Here is a 21,642-nt window from a genome sequence, read left to right on the forward strand (position 1 = left end):
TATCTCTGACAGAAACCCTTCTGCTTACATAAAACACAGCATTCTTTTACCTGCAATAAGGTAAGAACAAATAATCATATCTTTTTCCTGGGTGGTTCTCATTCAAATTTAGACAGTACCATATCCAATCCCTTCATGATTTTCTCCTTAGAGACACATTCCTACTGCCACTTCTGGATGTTTCTCCCTCATCGGCATCATTTTTTGTGGCTTGTTTCATATTCTTACGTCATATATAGGCAACTCCAGCAGTCACTACCTACCCTGTGTTTGCTTTATGAATTCCCAGGGAAAATCCCTTATGTCATAAAGTTTTTTTATGTAGATCTCGCCATGTAATTCTGTGTTGATTGTGACCCTGTTATTTCAACTACTTGGTTCCATAATGACTTTAACTACTTTTTAAACACTTACTTTGCTCGTCAGCTTCACGGAATTTTACCCAGTCCATAATAAAATTCCTTCAGTTCCATCCAATGTTCCATCAAACCAAAATGGCTACAACTGAACCTTTTCAGCCCAGAAAGAAAAATGTTTAAACAAAACTACTAGTGATACTGTAAAAAGTGGCTGTCAAGGATATTTCCGTATTTCAGCCCCTCCAAAAAAGTCTGTTTCCAGTGGTGTCTCCCTGCAATTTTTTGACTGGTTGTATAAAACCTGCCCACCAGAAGGGAGATGTAATTCCTCATGCCCCCCATAAAGAGCAGATATCTTCTGCTGGATGCAAGTGATGAATCTATTTCCCAAATGTTTGTCATCTAGACAGGAGAATGGAATTCATGCAGGCACCCTAATCTTCAGGATAAAATCTGCCAAACTAGCCTAAATGACCTTTAAACAGAAACAGTAGGAATTAGAAACAAATAGAACTACGAAACAGTAAACCACTCCTGCTGTTAAGCTGCCTTTGCTAGCCAGATGACAGCCGCAAACCGAGAAGGCGTAGCGACTAACTGATGGGTAGTACTGCCTCAAACTGCAACTTCACATTAGGGCTTCAGTTACGTTCACCACTCAGTGCTGCCAAGAGAGGTAGCCCTCTTCCCCCACCCCTTCCCCAGTTTCTTCCCTGTGGGACATGTACTTTTGCCAAGCCCTTGCTCCAGTGCACATTTGATTGCAGCACAAAGCCAATTCAACTCACTAAACCAGCAGAAAGTAAATTGGTTTTGGCTGGAGAGCAAGCTGAATTGGATTATGATGTGATCAAGCAAGCACTAGGGTTGGTGCAAGACAGAGAGGAGAAGATGAGCTGAGTTGTACATGTGAAGGCGGGAACAGCAGAAGAGGTCTAGGCAAGGCGAGAATGGTAAACAGCAAAAGAAGCTGTTAACACAGCTCATGCAGAACTGGGAATCACAGTCTTACCACAGTTCAAAATACATGCCTTGAGCATTCAGTTCTTGTATCTCCTCATTTTAGGGACAGCAGCTCCTCTGATACCTGCATGTTACTTACAGGGATTTTGGATTTAGCTCTAGCATGGGACTGCACTAACAGTTACATATCTTAAGGCCAAATCCAAGAAGCACTGGTACCCCAAGCGTGCTGCAGTGAAAGCCCTGGGAAAGAAAGGGATTTTATGGGAGGGGGCGAAGGGATTAATCTCTTCTCTCAGGTAACTAGCAAGAGGACAACAAAACATAGTCCCAAACTGTGCCAAGGGAGGTTTTCCTTGGACATTAGGAAGAATTTCTTCACATGAAGGGTGATTAGACATTGGAATGGGCCCAGGGAGGTGGTGGAGTCACCGCCCCTGGAGGAGTTTAAGGAAAGACTGGATGTGGCACTTGGTGCCATGGTCTAGTTGACACGGTGGTGTTAGGTCATAGCTTGGACTGGATGATCTCAGAGGTCTTTTCCAACATAACTGATTCCGTGATCCTCATCGCCGCCGCGGCTGCCGTTCCCCAGAGGGCGCGGACAGGGCCGCACCTGGGCCGGGCCGCCGCGGGAGGGAGGTGCGGCGGGCGGAGGTGGGAGCGCAGCCGGGCAGGGGAGGGCTGTCCCGGCTGCTCCCGGGAGCTGCTGCTGGGCGGGACGGAGCTCAGCGCTCCCCTCAGGTGAGGGGTGGGCGTCCGCTGGCCTTGGCCCTCGGGGTGCCGAGGGAGACGGGCTCTTCCCAGAGGAGCAGGGGGCGGGTGGGCGGCGAAGGGGACGGCTCCTTCCCCGGCGGGAGGGGCCTGGTGTGCGCCATTTGTGGCGGGGCAGCGCCCGTGGCAGGGCCAACCCCGGGGGGCGAAGGGGGGGCTCGGCTCGCTGCGGTGGTGCTGTGGCGGCGGGACCGACACCAGGAACCTTTCCCATGGGGAAAGGCGGAATGGCTTCTTCCCGGAGCGGGGGAGCTGAGCCGCCTCCGGGGAAGGCGCTGTCTCTTTCGCTGTTAGATGTAAACAAATAAAAAATAATATTTTTTTAAATATTATATTTATATTTATTTACGTCCTAACACTCTAAGGAGATGGAGGGAAGTCATTAAGCGAGCTTTCAGCTCGATCAGTCCAAATTAAATTGACTGCAGGCATTTCTACAGGGATGCTGGAGGGCTGTGATGAAGGCAAATGAGAATAAAGATTGCTCCGATTTTTGAAGTCTGCGTTTCCCTGGTTTACAGGTTTGGGCTTAGTTGTACCAAACTTGAAAAGGTACAAGAAATAACATCCTGATAATATTTAACACGAAATTATCAGGGTATATCTTCTCGTCACCTTATTTTCGGCCCAGCACAGCTTTGCCCGTACCCAATGTTTATGCAAATCACAGGCAGCGTTTGGTGCTGACTGTTTACACCCATGGGTGCTCTCCTCTCAGAAACTCCCAGGCCAAAGGTCACAGCCTGCCCTTTCAGACTTGCCCTGCCACCGGTGGCAGCTATGTGAACACTCACGCAAGGCACTGGTATTTGCTGGGCTTAATATATTAAGTAAGAGTCAACATTAGGCAAGCCAAGATTCATGTTCTTGGTGGACACTGTGCCTTATCCTGGCAGCAAAGGCAGGAGAGTCAGAGCAGACCTAGTAAATAAGTGAAGTGCAATAAATGTTGAGTATAGAAACATTGCATTTACTTGATGAAAACATAAAAACCTTCCTGCTTTAATTAAGTTGCCTTACTTGTAGTTTAAAGGGGTTGACTTCCTTCACTTCTTAAGGAAATCTGTACTAATTCTTGAATCAGCTTGAAATGGAAGTGAGTGCTGGTCAATGAATAACTTTAAGGGGAGCTATAAAATGAACCAGTTTTATTTCTCTGACTCAGGAAGTTATTTTAGAACGAAAGAATACATCTGAGAAACAAGATGTCTCCTGCCGGCAGTCAGTACCAAGATAAGCAATACAGGCACCATGAGAACCATAGATCCGACAGATACAAAGAAGACAGAAGAGCGAGAAAACCATACCAAAACAATGCAAGGTATGTCTTTATCTTCCTCAAGAAATACATCACAGCAGGTCTATAATGTCTGCCTTCTCTGTTTGCTTTTTAATACCCTCATATTACTGAGCCTTGAAATCATGAAGCATGAGCACACCACATTTGGAACACATTTTACACTTAGAAATGTAACCTTTTTGTTTGTATTGACTTTGAGACGGGGCAGAAAGGCTGCGTGACACAGGCAGAGATGTGAATTTCTTGGGATTATCTGGAACAAGCTGGGTCACAAGTAGGTGAAGTGTGGCCATGAGTCTTAGTACGGTTCCTGAAGAGACTGATCAGCAGGTGACAGCAAGCTGGTGCTTGCCAAATATGCATTGCTTAAATGAGAATGTTACATGACTGAGACCAGCACAGGGATTTCACGAGCTCTCAGGTTGCTCTAGTTCAGCTGTGAACACATTCCTATTAGTCTGAAACAAAATTACTTTCTCCAGTCCCAGTCAATAAATGGCACTTGTTTAAGTGTCTGAGGCTGTTTGCAGCACTTGATAGTGGGTCAGCCCCTATCACCACAGTAAGCAGATCAACTAATGGATTTCGAGTGCCAAATAAACTTGTAGGATATTACACTTCTCCTTCCAGCCTGGCCAGCCTACAGCATGCAAAATGAGAGCTTAGGCTGTTTTTCTTTTAGATCATACCCATGGATGCATTTGTAGGAAAGAGGTCTGTAGATCTAAACAGCACTGGCAAATTGGCCATGGCAGTAAAGTCTTCGTCACTCCCATTAGTCTCTGAGGACATGATTGTAAGGGAATTTAAGATCAAAGACAAGCAGGGAGAAGAAATAAATATAATTAAGATTATTGAAAAGTTGAAATACTGAAGTACTCCCTGATAGTATGCATTTTAGCAAGAAAAATGGGATGAGAATAAAAGGAGCAGAGGAGAGCACTGTGACTAGAAGGGCTACTTAAGTACTTATGGCTGAGTATAAAGCTTTTGGATAGTGGTAAACCTACTGTATTATGAAAATACCTAATGAATTTTTTTTCTGTCTCTCTTAAATTATGAAAAATTGGAGAGAAATGTGAAAGAAGGCCAGCCTGAGAATCATCCTCAGAAGCTGAATGCCTGTCCTTAGAAAATCTGAGATTGGCAGGCAATATAGTTAAATTATCTTGAACATGTTAGAAGTGAGAGCAGCTAATGCCAGTAACACAGTAATAGCACTGTGGAGAGTAAAAGGGAAAAAGAAAACGGTTGGGTTTTTGGTGTGGCCTTCTTTTTTTTTTATGTATAGCATACTATAAGCAATGTGTAAAAGGCTAGCTATAAATTAAACCACCACTTTCTAATAAAGCACTTCTCTGTATTTCTTGGTTTTGCTGTTGGTTTCAGATGTCTGGATACATAGACTGAAAACTGGTGGACAGACCATAAAGACTCACAGATCATCCCTGTACCCACCAGGGATTAGAGGAAGGGAAGCTGCATCTACAGATCTGCAATAGCCATGAAGATAATTCTTAGAGTCAAGTTGAGAATCTGGGGGGCATCAGATCTCACTAAAACTAATGGAAAAATTGTTTTATCAGTTGTTTTGAAGGGGTTTGGCTTAACCTAACAGGATTTCCCCCACTTGATTCTCATGGAGTTCTTGTGGATTTTGGTGAAAACTTTGGCTGATTGACCAAAGGACCTCCAGATGCTGTAATGAAATAGATGGGAAGAGTTTTGTGGAAGCTGCAAATTTAGGTGGCTAATGCTTTCATCTCTTATAAGCAAGACTTTCTAGACAGAAAGTCTTTCCAAATGAATAAATGTTTGAAACTCCTAGGGCAACCTCTCATTGCTGAGGAGAATTACCTAGAACAGGAAAGTCCTGAAGAAAAACAGGAGCGAAGGTGGCCAGAATAGGCCATAGTGAGGAAAAAAAAATCTAAAAAAAGGATTTTTTTTTTCCTAATTGTGCTCTGTTGCTGAACATTAGGGAGTTTTTGTTTTGATTTTTTGGTTTGTTTTGTTTTCTGGCAAGTAGCGGGATACAATAGAGAGAAGCAGCTGCATCAGAAGTACCAAAGGGATTGCTTTCAAGTTACTGGAAGTCTTATAAATCACACAGCTTATTTAATTTATGTGACACAGCTGCACAGGATGCTTTGGTAGTTGCACAAGACACAGGACAAAGGTCAGAAAAATCAGAAATGTTTCAGCCAAATAGAGCTGTTGGCAACTAAACACGGAGATGTTAGCATTGGTCTTGTTATTGAATGTCTTAATTAAAATGTAAAAACTACAAAGAACATGATTTAATGTGGATGAATGAGATAACATTGAGTCTGGAATTGGATGAAGATAAACCTTAGTAAAGTGCAATGATACTAGGAAACAAAACTACAGTTGAAAATGCTGATCTATGGATAAGACATTCAGATAAAAACTGAATAGGAAAAAAAGACTTTTAAAAATGATAATGCTGAATGAGACTTAAAATACCCTTTAATAACAAACTCATCCCAGCTGTACTTTGAGAAAGGCAAGCTCCAATTCTCCTTCAAATGAGGGAGAAAATTTTGATTAGACCAAACACTAAAACATTTACAGCCAAAGTTTCTTTTAACTTGAGTTTTTAACTGCATTAAGGAGGGCAAATTGCACTTTTCCTACAGAATATTCTAAATCTCACCAACCTTAAAAAAACATCAGATTTCAGATGTGGAGCTGTATGTCATTGCAGCAAAATGGATCATTTTGAAGTATATTTAGAGACATGAGAAATTGGTTTTTGGGGGGTTTGCTTTTAGATTCCTTCTCAAATATTTCAAAGACCTCAAGAACTTTGAATAGGCTGTTTTTTCCCCAATTTAAAATCTTTATCTGTTTCTTTTAATAGCTTTTATTCTTTTAAAAGGCATCCTTGTGGGACACAGTAGTTGGAAGTACGAACTTATTACCTGGGCTGCTATGGACTAGTTAAAAACATTTGTTTTTCATGAAAAAAGCTGTTGTTCCTCCTGCCTACCTTTTGCTAGTAACCTCAACAGTTTGGCCAGCCTATCCAGTGAGGACATAATTTTTCCAAACTAAGGGCCATAAAGTGCAAATATCCTTGTGAACGTGGATTTATGCAAGTATTTGGGATATTTGCTTTCAAAACAGGCAAGAAGAAAGATCAGATGCCTGTGAAGCAAGCTAGCTGCTTCCACTAAGAGGATGGTTTCTCATGTTCTAATGTTCAGGAGAGAGTATGACTTAATTAACAAACATTAGTTATTTTCTCCCTTGTAGATCAACAGAAGACATTCGAGGTGGCCAGCACTCAAGAACTTCTACTGTCTGCTCAGACCGTTATTCTAAAACCTCAGGAGCAGCACGGGAGTATTTTGGCCCACAACCAGAGTTTTATCCTCCCAAGGAAACCTTCTCAATGAAGTGTTCAAAGGTATGCACAACAAGAGGTATGTGAGACTCTTACTGCCTGCCATCCACCCCTCTCCTTCCAAGGACTTGTCTTGTTTTTGGTTTCTGTGTTTAGAAGCACAACAAAGTAAAGCTAGAGGAATATTTAAAAAAAAAATCAAACAAACCCGACAACAAAAAAAGCCCACAAGAACTGGGAGAGTTAAAGTTAATGAATGGCATAACTGAGGGTTATGCCATTTTAGACATTTAAAGGCAAGATTTATACAGCTATTTAGACACTTGAAAATACATCTCCAGAATATTCATCCGGAGCATCAGAGTGGGTCATGTGTGTAATCAGCCAGTTTGTGCAGCAAGAGTTAACCTTTGGGATTTAGAAATAAAATAGATATTTGCATCTGTAGGCAATTTAAAGATGGCTGCTGAAGGTTTGATGCTAGTTTATTTCCGACACATTCTTCTCAGACTTTTTATAGACTCTGGATTTAATCCAGTCGTCACTCATACATCTTTATAAAGTACCATTGTGGGAGACAAAACTATTTTCTGGATGTGAATCCAATAAAACAGTTTTTGAGAAATAACTTAGGTTTTTCATAGCTAGAAAGCAACTGCAACAAGCACAGAAATGAGCATTAATTGAGCATTAATGTGAGAAGAAATCAGCCTTAGTAAACTCATTCCCATAAACTAAAAAAAAAAAAAAAAAAAAATCGCTCTAAAATATCCATTACCCCTTTGAAGTTTTCCCTCTTCCAGGACAACGGGCATTCTCACCTTGTTTGTAGGAAAGGTCCACTGCAGTCTGAGTTGAACCTGTAGCTAGGTGCAAAATCTTTGGCTGAAGTCTATAAACAGACTTTCAGTGTCCTCCAGTAAAGAGACAAATGAAGAGTTTAGCTGTTGGAAGTAATTTAAAGTACATAGTGTTAGATTATTTCTTCACTCCATGTAGGAAAGTTAAATAACACACTCATTTGCTCTTAATATTTCTCTGTATGTGAATAGATGAACAATTTTAAGAGTGAGCTGAACTATTTTCTCATTGTGTTCTCTGTATTTGTATGCAGTTTGGTTTTTGTCTTGAAATGTAACTGCAAACAATTGTAGAGCACGTTTAATAACACGGAGACATACTGATTTTTTATCCATGATAAAATTGTATCATCAGTTTCTTCTTCAGCCACAGTGAATTATTTTAACTTGTCTAAAAAGCTCTAGAAAACTCCATGCCTTATTTTATCACTGCTATAGCAAAATAAGGTGGCAAAATATTTTTAGTTTTGAGTTTCACTAGTTTAGACTTATGAGTAGCTTAATGTGAATTTCTGTGGTTTTTTTCCCTGCATTTGCTTCTTATTATTTCAGTGCATTAAACATCATTAATGTTTTTAAAATGTCCTACGTTTGGATGCATCAGTTGATAATGATGATTTCACTTCCCCCCCCCCTCCCCCTGGTATTGCTTATTATTTTCCAAAAATTTAATGTCTGAGCTTGCAGTGGAGGAGGCAAAAGAGAACATGTAGAAAAGAAGCCCTTATATTAGCAACTTTATTTCAAAAAATGAAAATATATTGGAGGTTGATAAGATTATGAGAATGTTACTCCCCTGTTTAATTTTTGAAAGCACTGGGATTTAGCAGACTTTCCTAGAATTGTTTTGCAGAATTCTCTGTTCCCTGCAGTCACAGTAGATGTTATAAGTGAAAAGCTACATGAATTGTTTACTAAAAAGTCAGTACATGTGAGCTACAACATTTTACAGCATGAGAAGTTCCTGTAAATACTTCTTAACCATCTCTTTCTTTTGCCAGTGGTTTTTCAGCACTCTGCTGAAATTCCCCCTTTTCCAATCACCACAATTCTAAAATAAACTAGACTCAAACAAGGCTGGGACATCAGGTGATGTACCACAGCCTTTTCCAGAGCAACAACTGAAATGTGAACCTTACTTTCCGACCGTCCATTAAGTTGTTGTTTTTTGGTTTCTTTTTTCTTTTGCCTAGCACACAGTTATGTTCTTTGTGCAGTTTAGAAAACTAGGGAGGAATTCTATACAACCAGAGTTCTGAAAAATATTTGCTTCACCCAGGTACTGCCCTCTTCATCCATGCTTTTTATAAGCAATAGCCCAAAAAGCTAAAGGTGAGTTTCAGAAATAAGCAATTATTTTTTTATGGAACCTCTGAACACCTTAGGATCTTACGACATTTTAGGACCTCATTCTCCTGTCTTTGTTATTTCCCCCCTTCCCTCCCTAATCCCTGCCCACCTTTTTTTTTTTTTTTTTCACTACAACCACATTAGGACAATAAACCCAACCCACATATAATGGAAGAAACAGCTGATATTGATCTTTTTTTCCAGTAGGAACATTTGATACCATCTAAGAAACTTCAAAACATTCTGCTCTTTTTTAATCCTTTTGTCTTGAAAACAGAAGGGGAAAAAAGTCTGTTAAAACGTTATATGAGTGATACCTATGCAAAGGCATTCAGGTAGGATCACATGGCTGTAGCAGTACTGGATCATATAAGGCACCTGATTACTCATCCTCCCAAATAATGGACTAAAGGATAAACTTAGGAGGACCATCAAATTTTGGACCAGTAGAGAGTGAGCTGTCTTCTGGAATACATTCCAGACTTTGGATTGGTGGAATTTCCTGAACTGGAAAACTGCACTCACATCTATTATGTTTAACTCCTCTTTATAGACCTATCAAATTTGTTTAATTCTCTTCTGAATCCCCTTTTGAATGTTTGGCCTTCGCATTACCTTACCAAAGTTTCTTTGTGCCACTTCAAGAAGTACTGGTTTGTTCCTTAAAACATTTAAAAGAAGGTATCTCTGCTTCTGGTGGTATCCAACATACCTAGTGATAATCTCATATATACACCTTCTCTGTGAGATTTTTGGTTTTGGGTGTGCCTGTGCTCTCACTAAGGCCAAAACTGACTAATGTTCAAGCTGTGAAGAACCAACAGGAGCAAAGTCTTCCCAGTTTTGGTTAGTTTGCCAGTCTTACACCTTTTCCAGATCTACCGTACCTTTTGGAGATGGGCTGACCAGAAATGCGGTAAAAATACCAGATAAAATTCCAAAAAGAATCAGATATCTGCATAGAGGTTCTGGTTCTGTAGTCCTGTTCTAATGCTTCCTAGCTTTTTGTGTGGTGTTTGACTATCAGTGAACAGTGAGCTGATGTTTTCAGAGAAGGATATGTGATGTCTTTCTGGAGTGCAAATACTTTGTTTAGAGTCCATCTGTGTGCTCTGTAGGGGAGGGGGCTGGGGGTGTGTGTGGGTGGTGTTTCTCTACATGCATGAAGTGTGAGGTTGCTTATCAAACTGATTTCATTAACTTCTTATTCAAGAGCTTGAGCTCTCAGCAGCCTACCAATTTTACAGTTAGCAATCATGAAGATTTTTTTTGTGATTATTATTACAGCAGACTTCACCATCTCACTTTTCAGTGTTTTTAATTCATTAGTCTGTGCATCGACAACCATTTTTTGTTGAATCACTTTGGACCCTCACTTACAGCTCTTTGGGCCATATTGCAGAGCAAACCCCGGATGCACAAACTGTATTTCCCTTGGATAAAACTAAATGAGAGGGTGAGCTGTAACCCATAGCAGGCGGTCTGCACTTTGGACCGAACTAGAGCCAAAATATAGTACATCTCTACCCAGAAAACAGCTGTCGTGTTGCCCCTACATCTTCAGGTCCACTTGTTTGACTCTACAGATCCCTCCTTCTTCGTTGCTAACATGGGCATACTGCTGACAGGCAACACAAACTAGTGATTACTTCCTTAACTCTATATGCATGAAAACTGGTTGTTTACTTTTTATTTTCCTTTAGCCACTGCTAACCTGTGAGAGGATTTTTTATCTCACGGGAGCTTGTGTCATTTAAGAGCACTACCTTTCTTCATGCATCTGCTAATTCTTTCAAATGACTTTCCTCTGACAGATTTTTGACTATTCCCTGCTATGCTATCTTTATATCTCGTTTCTGTATGTTGGGGTCTTTTTCCACAGGAAAGTTACACTCGTGGGCCTACAGATTACAGATTCAAAAGACAATTTAAACACAGAAGTCTGCCACCTTCTGCTTCTTCATTAGTGAAGGGGATTTAAGGAACAGCTTATAGATTGGTGTCAAACTGTCTAGATGAACTATGTAATTTTATGGGAATTGGAAATAAACTGTTTGTGATAAAGACAAACCATTCATCAACTAAATAACTCCTGCTTGCAATAGCCATTTCTTACAACTTATGCACATTAATGCATGCCATTTAAAGCAGCACGTATTGAAAACAAGAGTTTGTTGACCTAGGGATACTTAGAGCTGAAATTCTCTCAGAAGGAAGCATTCAATTTACTTTTCACAGTGCAGTTTAAAATTCTGTACTTCTCTCTTTGGTGTAGAAAAACTAAATTAGTAATCATTTTGCCTTTCAGAGAACCCTGCTTGGGCTTACTGAAAATATAACCAGATTCAGTGCTTTTGTTTAACAGAGGCAATGAGAAAAGTGTTCAAGGCTGGCTGCCATGCAGCTTCCTTTGTCTTAGCAAGAGTAAAATCTGAGTTGAACCCAAGAGTGAATTGCTGATCATAAATTCGTCATGGATATTTGGTCACTTGACCTTGAAAATTTTTAATTTTCTTTTTATTTTATATATTGGTGTGAAAGAGGTGGAGCAATGCAGTTCCAGGATAATGCCTCCTATACTTTTGCTTAAACAGTGACGGTAAACTAAGTTCCTCCCATCTTCAGTCAGTATGCAGTTCAGGACATTGCCTGCCCTTTTGCCTTCCATAGAATTGTACTGTGCTGGTCATAATTTCTGAGCAAATAACCTTTTTTTTTTTTTTTAATTCTTTGACTCACTTGGCATTTAAGGGAGACAACACCTAAAAGGTTAGAAAATAGTTTGTGGAGGAGCAAGTATAATTGAATCCCTGTTATTTGCTGCCATGAATACAGCTTTGCGCCTTGAATAGTGTCAGATTTCCTAAGCATATTGTAGGCACTTCCAAACAATCATGCCTTTAGCCTACATTCTAACATCCACAGTTGTTAAAGCCTTCAGACCAATTTCCTCTCAGAAAAAGACAGCATTATGGTTTGTAACAACATGAAAAGTCTCCAATTTCAAGCATAGCCAGGAGGAAATATCAAACTGAATTTATTTGGAGGAGGAAATAGAATTAGGGAGTAACAATTACTTTCTCCAGAATATATTCATGCACTAACAAGCCGGCATTAATTCAACTGTAAACATCTATAAGCTTTTGTTTTTACAAACACAGGGTTTTTTTCCCGTAGCTTTGCGTGCTGGCAAATAATCATAGACTTGGAAAAATACTGAGATGGAAAGTTACCCTAAACACAGGGTTCACACTAATAGACACTTGCTTTGAGTTATGCCATTGTTCATAACCATTATGCTGCTGTTGTTATATTTCTATGTTATGCCGTGATACTGGTCCTCTTGGAGTCAGACATCAGAGCAGGAGGGGAAAAATATTTTGCAGGGCACTTGTATCCCTTTCAGTGCTGTGGAGATGTTGGGGGAGAATAGTGGTCTGCATGAAGCATGGGACTGGAATACAAAAATTTTCTGTAGCTTCAGTTACACATGTTCAAAACCACTGAAGGGTCATTAAATGTGCGTAGTGCAGGTAACTGTGGGTGAAAACAAGCATTTGACAAGTGCATTGTCAACAACTGTTGTATTTTGTAGCCACTGTCTTCACATTTTGCCCCTACAGTGTGCTGTGCTTAGCTCCTTTAAATTGTGCTCAAAGCTGCCTTACACCCTTCCTGTGGCAGATAATTTCAATGTATTTCTGTGTAAGAAGGGAGCGCTAAGCTCCTGTATAGTCTACTTGTAATTAGACAGCTTCCCCTTCTATCTGTTACAAAATATATTTTAAATATAGCGTGACTAACAGACTGAAATTGCCGTCAAGATTTTTAATCTTGTAATGGTGAAGATAGAGGATATTGGTAGTGGGAACTGGATGGAGCTGTACAGATTAATATAATCCCAGTTATTCAAAATGCTTAATTAAAGTAGCCCAGTAACAAGAGACAGCGGCAGAGCTGCAGGTAACCTTCCTGTTCTCAAGTTAAAGTATTTCACTTGGAGCTAAGTCCTGTTTGCTGTGAAATACAAACAGCCATAAGCAGTTAGCTCTATAAAAACACGCAGGGGAGTTACACTAGTTGCAGATGCCAAATCTTACCTTTGGCAAACTGCTGCCTTGCCAACACGTGGGACTTTCACTCTGCCTACGTTTTCATATGAAATTATTTTCATCCACCTTTTGGCACTGAGCTAACGTGCACGATTGTTTTTAGAGAGGGGATGAGAAGACTCACTACAGTTGGCAGGGGAAGATATTGGCAAAGTTGACAGTAGCTGTTAGGTATGTGTTAGACTCCAGTTCATGTTTCCCGTACTGGGAAATCTTAGTTACGTTTGCTGTCTTACATTACAGAAGAAGAGTTACACCATCTTGTAAGAGCACTAGGTTTGTCTTCCCCACATCTGACCCAAATTATGGGAACAAAGAAAAACTCTTCTCTTAAAAAAAGTGGCTCTCAAAGCCAACTGATAGAGCAGACAGACTATCTATTGAATCTAGCTCTATTTCTTGAGCTGGTGATCTTAGCTCACTTAAAGGAGAAAAATCCACTGAGACAGGAATGTTGCTCACCAAGTGTGACAACCCACAATTGGTAAAGTGAATGAGAAACTCAGGTTCACAGGTGCCTCCAACCTGACCTACCTTCAGCCAGACTATGATTACTTAAAGAACAATAACACCCCAATCTCTGTACTTTCTAAAGGCAGCTCAGTTTCAGTTCAAAGGAGGGAGTGGCTATGGAAAGTTGGCATAAGGAACAAGAGTGTTTCATTGTTTTCTGAACTCTTTTTAAAAAAACTCCTGCTAGTTTGTTTCAATACCAAGACACTTGTTTACCACTTGAAAGAACTATTGGTACGTTAGGAAGAAAAAAGGCCTTTTTCTGAAATGCAGAACATGAGATGACCGCACAGAGACCTACCAGTGCTACAAATACACGTACAGCCTTTTACAGGTGTTGTGTTTGAACAGTGGTGTCAAATACTACAGTCTAATGCAAGATCTTTTGCTTCCCATCCTCTCCAAAATTAGGAAAGATGACTCCTCTTCAGTAAGTAGCAGAGAAATCAAGAACATTCTAGAAGTGATGCTTTAAAAAACTACTGGAAAAAAGTAAACCATAGCTGTTGTTCCCGGGCAGGGTCTGGGTTGTACTGAAACTGTCTTACAGTGGTGGGGAAATATGGGGATAGAGGCTGATGCAATTTTTCTACAATTGAAGTCCACCATTTCCTGTGAAAATTGGACAGCACTGTTTAGAGGATGGGAGGGTATTAAGCAGAAAGAATAGAGCAGGTGGGATACTTGTTCTTTAAGGGAAGAGGATACACAGAAAAAACAGGATAATAATACATTTGGATCTGAGCACTCTGACTGTGAACATGAGACTTTTCTGAAACATTAAAACCAAGGCTGGTCATCCTTTGAGATTTCCTAACGGACTGATTATTTTGACTAAAGAGAGACAACTTATAAAAAGATAATAATAATGCTTTTTCCTAAAGCACTCTTTTAATTTTCCCAGTTTTAAACTATTTTTTCATTGATTTCCAGTAAGACGGATATCTCAAATGAGCGTAAGTGTGTTGGGCACATCCATGCAATTTAAATTCAGTTGGCTCTGAGTATGTGTTTCCCTTGGGTCCTTTGAAAAGCCAAGATTCTGTTGGTGTTACATTGCCTAATTCTTGTGTTTTAGGGTTGGGTTGTTTTTTTTTCCGCCTTTGATTTTAGCATGACTTAGTGAAAGCTAAATCCCACCACTGTCTGTAGAACACAGAGACCTACAAAAATAATGATGGGGTGGGGGCTTGGGGGGCATTTGTTTGTTTATGACAAAGCTGTGTGTTGCCTTTATTCTGCATCAGTGAAGCTGGTTGAATTCTTGTTACTGGTTTCAGTAAGATCTTGCTTTGTCCATAAAGGGAATAATATCTTTAGAAAGATATTTTAATACTTTGCATCCAGATTTTATATATTTTATCTCTTTCAACTGTTGTCTCCATTTCATTTCCCTTGTTCAGTTCTCCTCCTCTGTTTTGGTTCCTTCCCACTTCTGTCACTTTTTTGTCCCCTTCCAAAAGCAGAGCCAAACCCCTCTTTCCTTTAATGTTTTCTCCCCCTTGCCCTTATCTTTTTCTCTTGCCACCAACTCAGTTTAGCAGAGCAGTGACCAAAGCTGCATTGAGCTGTGCCTTCAGTCTCTGGGGAATACCAAGCCTGCACTGGCAAGAGATGTTCTGCATTTGAGATCCTTTTCAGGACTGACTGCTGCTTTTGTAAGTCACTATATATGGTCAAAATACTTGTCTGCTCCTTTGTCGGAAAAAAAAAAAAGGAAGATTACCTCTGAAAAGCAGAAAGCTACCCAAACTGGAAAAAAAAAAAACCTTTCAGTGAAAAAAGCTGAGAGAATGATTTTTCACATTTTGTAGCTTCTAACTCCTTTCTTCCCTTCTCCTGGAGCGACCCCTAATGGGATCGGGCACCACTGACCTGTGTATCTCCAGCCCTGCAACTGGGGTCCAGGTGCCTGAGAGGGGCAGCCAGACACTGACAGGGCTGCCAGCTGTGTCCTACTGGTCCCAGTGGTAGGTGGTCTGCAAAGGAAGCAGAGGGAGAAAGCAAGCCAGAATGGAGAATGATAAACATAGAGTATCTTAGAAGTACACAGGCATGTTCACTGAAGAGGAGGGAATAATACCAAAGAGACAGGAGGGAGTCCATGTGCAGTCAACAGAGGAAGACAGTGACTACTGTGCCAGACACAGTGGAGGGAGACGCTTTGAAGGCCTCCTCTATTAGCTGGGCCCTGATGGGGCCAGGGGTGTTCAACAGAAACAGCCAGGACTGTCTGTCCTGCAGACTCATTTATAGGAGCTGCAGAAATAAAGGAATTAACATGAATTGACCATTTTATCTTATGTGCACATCAGGGCCATCCTGCCACAGTGCCTGGATGAAAATTCCTCTTTATAGCTTCTAATGTGTGAGACTTGAGCGTAGACTTGAGTTACTGGGTACCACACATTCAGCCACAGTGTAGTTTTATGAGGCAGAGCACACAGATTTAACAGCTCACCTGAGGAGAATTTCTGGTCTTTCTCTGGTCCCGGCTGTGTTATTTCTGCTGCTAAACTCATGCCAATGTAATTGCTCATCAGGTATGCTCTGAGTCACTTCAAGTTGCTAAAGTTGCAGAAAAAAACAGCACCACACAAGAAGAGAGTTGAATCGTTTCCTGCTATTTTAATTTATTTAAACAGCTCTTGGAAGGGCCTAAGGTGAAGCTGGAGGAGGTAGGGGAGAAAAGTAGTGACTGCCCAGTCAAGAGTAGGAGCTGTTGAAGTCAGCTGCCTGTGGGTCTGTACCCTTACCGGCCGGCCTGGCTCCTTTGCTGCATGTTTGAGCCCACCATCTGACAGAAGATAAAACCATTGTTCTGCAGGTTGATATGATGGCAATAGCCCAGCAGGGAAAAGAAAGAGAAAGCGAATAGTAGATTAATAGTATAAATTAGAAGGCTGCTGTTTGTTAAAGCAGTAAGCCTACTCACAGCAAAAGATGACCAGATTCAAGCAAAATTAACAAGTATGATACATTGAAGTTACTATTCACTGCAGGTTTAGATTTTATGGAATGAATGAAACAATTCTTTGGAAAACTCTGGCAACATCCACTGTCCTCTAGATTGCAGCCATTCTCCTCACCTTCAGTGCTGAAAAGCCATGCAGGAAAGAAGCATAGGAAAGGAAATAGTAATCCAGGAGCCCTGACTTGAGTCTTGTAACTTGCTCAGTAAGGAGAGGGTTAGTTCCTGAAGCCAGCTGTTCACTGTGCTGATTTTAATACAAACAAGTAACATTTTAGGTAGATCTAAAGATTCTGAACTTGAGAAAGGAGAAAAAATAACCAATGGAATTTGGAGATGTTCAGACCTCCTGTCATTTTACACTCAAATCTTGCAATGCATTTGTTGTTGTGTGTGATTATGGAATAATTGCAGAGATAAGTAACTTCCCCAGAAGGAAGACCTTTTGGCAGTCTAGTTGCTGCAGGTATAATTCTAAGATGACATAGTTAACAGGCCTTTGAAAGCAGAAATGGCAGCACTGACTCAGAAGCATGGCTTGTAACTCAATCCTTTCTGCCAGCAGTACACTGCTTGACATAGGTCACTGCTAGGATGTATGTTACAATACTTTGGCAGAGCTAAGGTTCAAAACTTAACTGTCCTTTTATTCCTTATTTCTCAAATCTGTCTATCCTGTTTATATTAGTATAGTAGGATTTGGGATCAGCTTGTAACTGTCACAGAACAAGGTTGCAAAAGGCTTTTGGGGTCTGACCATAAAATTTCCATCAAAGCCCTGATGATTGTACAAGGCCTTAGGGATTTCCACTAATTGTCTGATACTTTCACAAAAACTGCTGGCTGTCATTGCAGACCTGTAATTCATTCTACATACTGCTTATCATTTTAGAATTTTCTTTAATACAGGAGTCTTTGTTATTGCACTTTAAAAAAAAAATAAAAAAAGTAAATCCATGTGATAAAAATAACGGGTGGAGCAGCTGCTAATGAACCTCTCTCTGATGTTTAGTTACTCTAATCAATTCTACAGCAGGCATGTGTGACAAGTGTACAGGTGCATACAAAACCTGTCCAACCTGAATGCCCTGTGTAAGGAAATTTTTCAGCCATGCCATTAAAGCATCTAATGCTGCAGTTAAAAATACAGTAGACCTACATTGATCATATTCGTTGTCCCATTAGCAGTCAGCTCAGTGAAGTTAGGGGGTTGCATACAGAACATGTGTGAACATGTAGAAAGCTTTGGAGCAGTGTCATTGAGGATTGGGGTCAGTTATAAATGAGGGGAGGTTAGTAACAGGTGATGACTACTTTGAAAACAGAAAATTGCCATTTCTAAAGCTCAGCAAGGTGATGTACAGGAAATGTTGATGCTCAGTAGGTCAGAGGGCCTCAGTAGTCATAGACGAAGAGGAAATTCTGAAGTCAGCAGTAGAAGAAAGCTGACTGGTCATGAATTCCCAACTACCAAGTTCCCAAACATACTTAAAATTTATGTTTCCCTTAATCAAATGGTCTTTCCTCCCTGTAGACTTGTAAGAACTGCTTCCTGATGGAGCATCTATGAAATCAAGTAGTCAGCCTTTAAAAAGGGAAGTGCCCTTCTGCATCCAACACCATCCAAGGGCCCTGAGTATCTAAGCTGACTCCCTGTATTTGGAAGGTACAATGTACAAATCAACTGAGCAGACAAAAAAAAATCTGATTGAGTTCCAGTTAATGTCCTGTATACACACTACTCTTTCAAAATACTATGAACAGTCCTAGTAAAGCAATGACTCTGTATCTACTACAAAATATTGAATCTTTTGGCTGCATTGTTTGCAATTGGTACAAAGAGTTCCAAATCTTCACTCATGGACCAAGATTCAAATTTCGCTTTTCATTTAGCTCCACAGATATTTTCCTTTGAATTATTTGAAGCTCCTGAACAGATTTAGTGACTAGCACAGTTATTGCCCTGATTCACAGAAATTGTTGTGCAGAAGGGTCAAAGAAGAGGCACATTGTCATGCACAAATCAGCATCACCTCTGAAGAACACATACATACAACTGCACACTTAGTTCCTCTTGAAAAAGAGCATTTTTTCTGCTCTGCCTTCTCTACCTAAATCTTTTTAGGTGAAATCTGTGTACATATACACTTGTATATACATATACAAGCAGAGTGAAACATGCTGAGCTTCAGTTACTCTATTCCTAGGTATTACCACCATTATCATTGCTCCCCTTCGTGCTTCTGGGATGGTTTTCAAGGCCATGATGTGAATGGGCTCAGTACTGACCTACAGCTGCGTTAGCAGAAGTAAGGGGACCAGCCTGGATACACGGGGAAGCAGGAGATCCTGAAGTGGCCAGAGGCCCTTGTCAAACAGCCACAAGTACTTTCTTGTGCCAAGCAAGCAGCAGCAGGAAAGGGCTCATTACCTCAACACTCTGTGGAGGGAGCAAGAAGAGGCAGAGTGGGAATATCCGATAATCCTTCATGGTGGCTGTCACTGGTTTTCTTTGGTTGGAAGCATCTGGCAACACAAGAGAGAAATTTGTTTAATTCCCTTGCGTTGCTGCTCTGCTTCAGCCCTTTCTTTTCAAGCTCATACAGCCTTGACAGCAACTGAGCCATTGCTCATGAGGAAAATGCCATGTGGATCAATGTTAGCAGCATAAAATGAAAGTCTGTATGCAAACCACAGATCCTGCCCCACTTTAAAGACAAATATAGGACCACTGTGTCAAGCATCTAACATTCTTGGCTGTCAGACAGCAACAGAATAATAAGATTCACAATTCTGTAACTAATTTCAGAACTTTGGAGCGACAAGCCTGGCAGGATAGGGGTTTTCATTTCCCCAGTAGGCAGCTCTATCTATGCTACACGTCAGCATCCGTCATGTTTACTAATCTTAGTCTGACCCCTAGTGAGCTGTCACAGAATAATCAGATAAGGCTTTCTTCTGAATGTGCAGGTGTGGAAAAGAATACATGACCTAGTATCAAATTCACTGATCTTCACATATAAGGTGGTTTTTGCCTCTTTCACCTTCTTTTTTTCCTTTTTTTTTTTGTGTGATCAGGAACTGCTTCGTCAGATTTATGAAGAGATTTTTGCCTCTGAAGGAGATGAAGTGCAAGTTATATCTGGTTAGATAATACGTTTAAATTAACAGACACTTAAACAAAAATAGGGTGTAAGCTAAAGCAGTAAACATTTTAAAGGACCTAAATAACTTGCACAATTTTTCAAGCCATTAGAAACTTCTGGGTTTTTATCAGCTTTAACCTCAGCATTTTGTTCATACTGGATATTTCTTGCTCAGTGTCTTTATGCCAAGTAGTTACAGGCCAAAATACAGTCACTGTGCACTTGCCTTGGCAATAACGCAAGCACAGTAAAATTTTTATTTTTTTTTCCCTGGATGAAGAGCCATCTATCAGGCACACTGACAAATTAAAAAAAGTAATTTGCCCAACTTCTGAAATGTCCACGAGAGTTCAGGCTTCTTCTGTAGCTGTAGCTAAGAGGACTCTCTCAGTACTAGCACTCTCTGTCCATGTTTTTGGTGTGCTTCTGTCACCCACAGTCTGTGCAGAAGATGTGGCTTTGACACCTTTTCCCTTCTTTCTGCTCCTTACAGGCATTTTGAAGTTTGTGGAAATCACGGTTAACCTCCTGGTGTTGATTTGTGTGGGAGCTTCCCAAGCCTCTATTGCAGGCTTCACATCCCTTGGAGGCTTTGGATCCTTTAGCCTGAATTCAGCCTATAGCCCCTTTGAGGGCACAGAGCTCCAGGAGGTGAGGGAGCTGGACATGCAGATCACCCAGATGAGAGCTCCTTGTGTGTATGGCGGCGTAGCCTTCAGCTTAACAGCAGCAGTACTTACCCTTGTCTTCCTTGTCGTGGGGGCAAAGCCCATCCAGCAGCTCAGGACAGGGCTGCTGGTAGGCGAGTGTGCCTTCAACCTGCTGGCTGGCGCAGCGTACGTTGTGGCAGTGGGCCTCTACCTGCATTTTGTCAGCCAGGTGAACTCCACAGAAGTTTGCAAGAGGCGTGAGAGGCTGTACGCGCGCCGCGGCTACACCTCCATGAACTGCGTGGTCCAGGGCGGTGATGCAGCCGTGGGCCTTTTCGGTGCCGTTGCCTCCTGCTTGTACTTTGCCAGCTTTGTGGTCTGCATCCGTGCTGTCCGAACTGTCAGAGCCTTCCAGAGCCATGTGGCCAAGGCTCAGCACAGCCCCAAAGTCAGTGTTAAGGACAGAAGCATCAGAAACCACCATGCTGTTCACAGGACCTCTGAAAGCTCCCACAACATCCAGGCTCTCGCCACGTTAGTGTGAAGTCAGCTCTGGGACTGTGCCAGAGAGCTGGGGCTTCAGCCAGGGAGGGACATGGCAAACAGGAGACCAGCCCACAATGTATCTCCCTACAAGGTGCTGAAGCATGTACAGAATCACCAAATGTAACTACACAGCTATAACATGATGTAATAAAGTTGACATTGAGTGACTTGTTTTAACAAGGTTTTTTTGCACTGGTCTCTCAAGCTGGACTCCTGTAGGTAAAATGTGTTTGTGATTGTAATGTTTTCATCCTGCACAGAGCAAATCCAAACAGGTTACAGGTTTAACAGGTTACAACTGCATTGATGCCAAACTTGTGCTAACAACCACTTCCTTTCCTCTCCCATGGCATAAGGAATTGAATACAGAGTTAGGATGGGCAGCCTTCAACAGATTCTGTACCTGTTGTGCATCCTGTTGACTTATGCTACAGTGCTCACAAAGCAAAGGACACTTGAATGCTTTTCTGAATCGTGTCTGAGGTTACATTTGTGACCTGTTTTGCTTGGGCTAGTGAAGCGTTTTATCTTTTGAGTCACAGGGGTTGACATGTACCGATCATGTGCTCCCTGAGGAATGCTGCCGGGAGGAACTAGCTGCAATGTCAAAGGTAGCATTTTGGTCCTTATCCAGTTTCCTGCTGTATTTTCCCATCTCACTGAGCGCAGATCAGAACCTGAGAGTTCTGGTTGAGTATCAGCTTAGTAAAGATACCATTTGCTTCTGT

General features: G+C 41.2%; 1 protein-coding gene across 2 annotated transcripts; it reads left to right on the forward strand.

The window, feature by feature from the left end:
* Window positions 1-1,955: 1,955 nt before the first annotated feature.
* Window positions 1,956-21,094, forward strand: LOC127476448 (MARVEL domain-containing protein 3-like). Of its 2 annotated transcripts, none has more exons than XM_051799377.1 (4): window positions 1,956-2,066; window positions 3,262-3,417; window positions 6,676-6,845; window positions 20,212-21,094. In XM_051799377.1, exons 2-4 carry the CDS (start codon window positions 3,302-3,304, stop codon window positions 20,910-20,912), a joined length of 987 nt encoding a protein of 328 aa, XP_051655337.1. In that variant the 5' UTR covers window positions 1,956-2,066; window positions 3,262-3,301; the 3' UTR covers window positions 20,913-21,094. The 2 variants fall into 2 exon arrangements, with proteins under 2 accessions (XP_051655337.1, XP_051655339.1); XM_051799379.1 differs by lacking the exon at window positions 1,956-2,066 and adding an exon at window positions 2,882-2,901.
* The last annotated feature ends 548 nt before the right edge of the window (window positions 21,095-21,642 follow it).

Source organism: Manacus candei, unplaced genomic scaffold (assembly GCF_025592945.1).
Source record: "Manacus candei isolate 608988 ecotype Guabito, Panama unplaced genomic scaffold, ASM2559294v1 h1tg000049l, whole genome shotgun sequence".
Taxonomy (NCBI): domain Eukaryota; kingdom Metazoa; phylum Chordata; class Aves; order Passeriformes; family Pipridae; genus Manacus; species Manacus candei.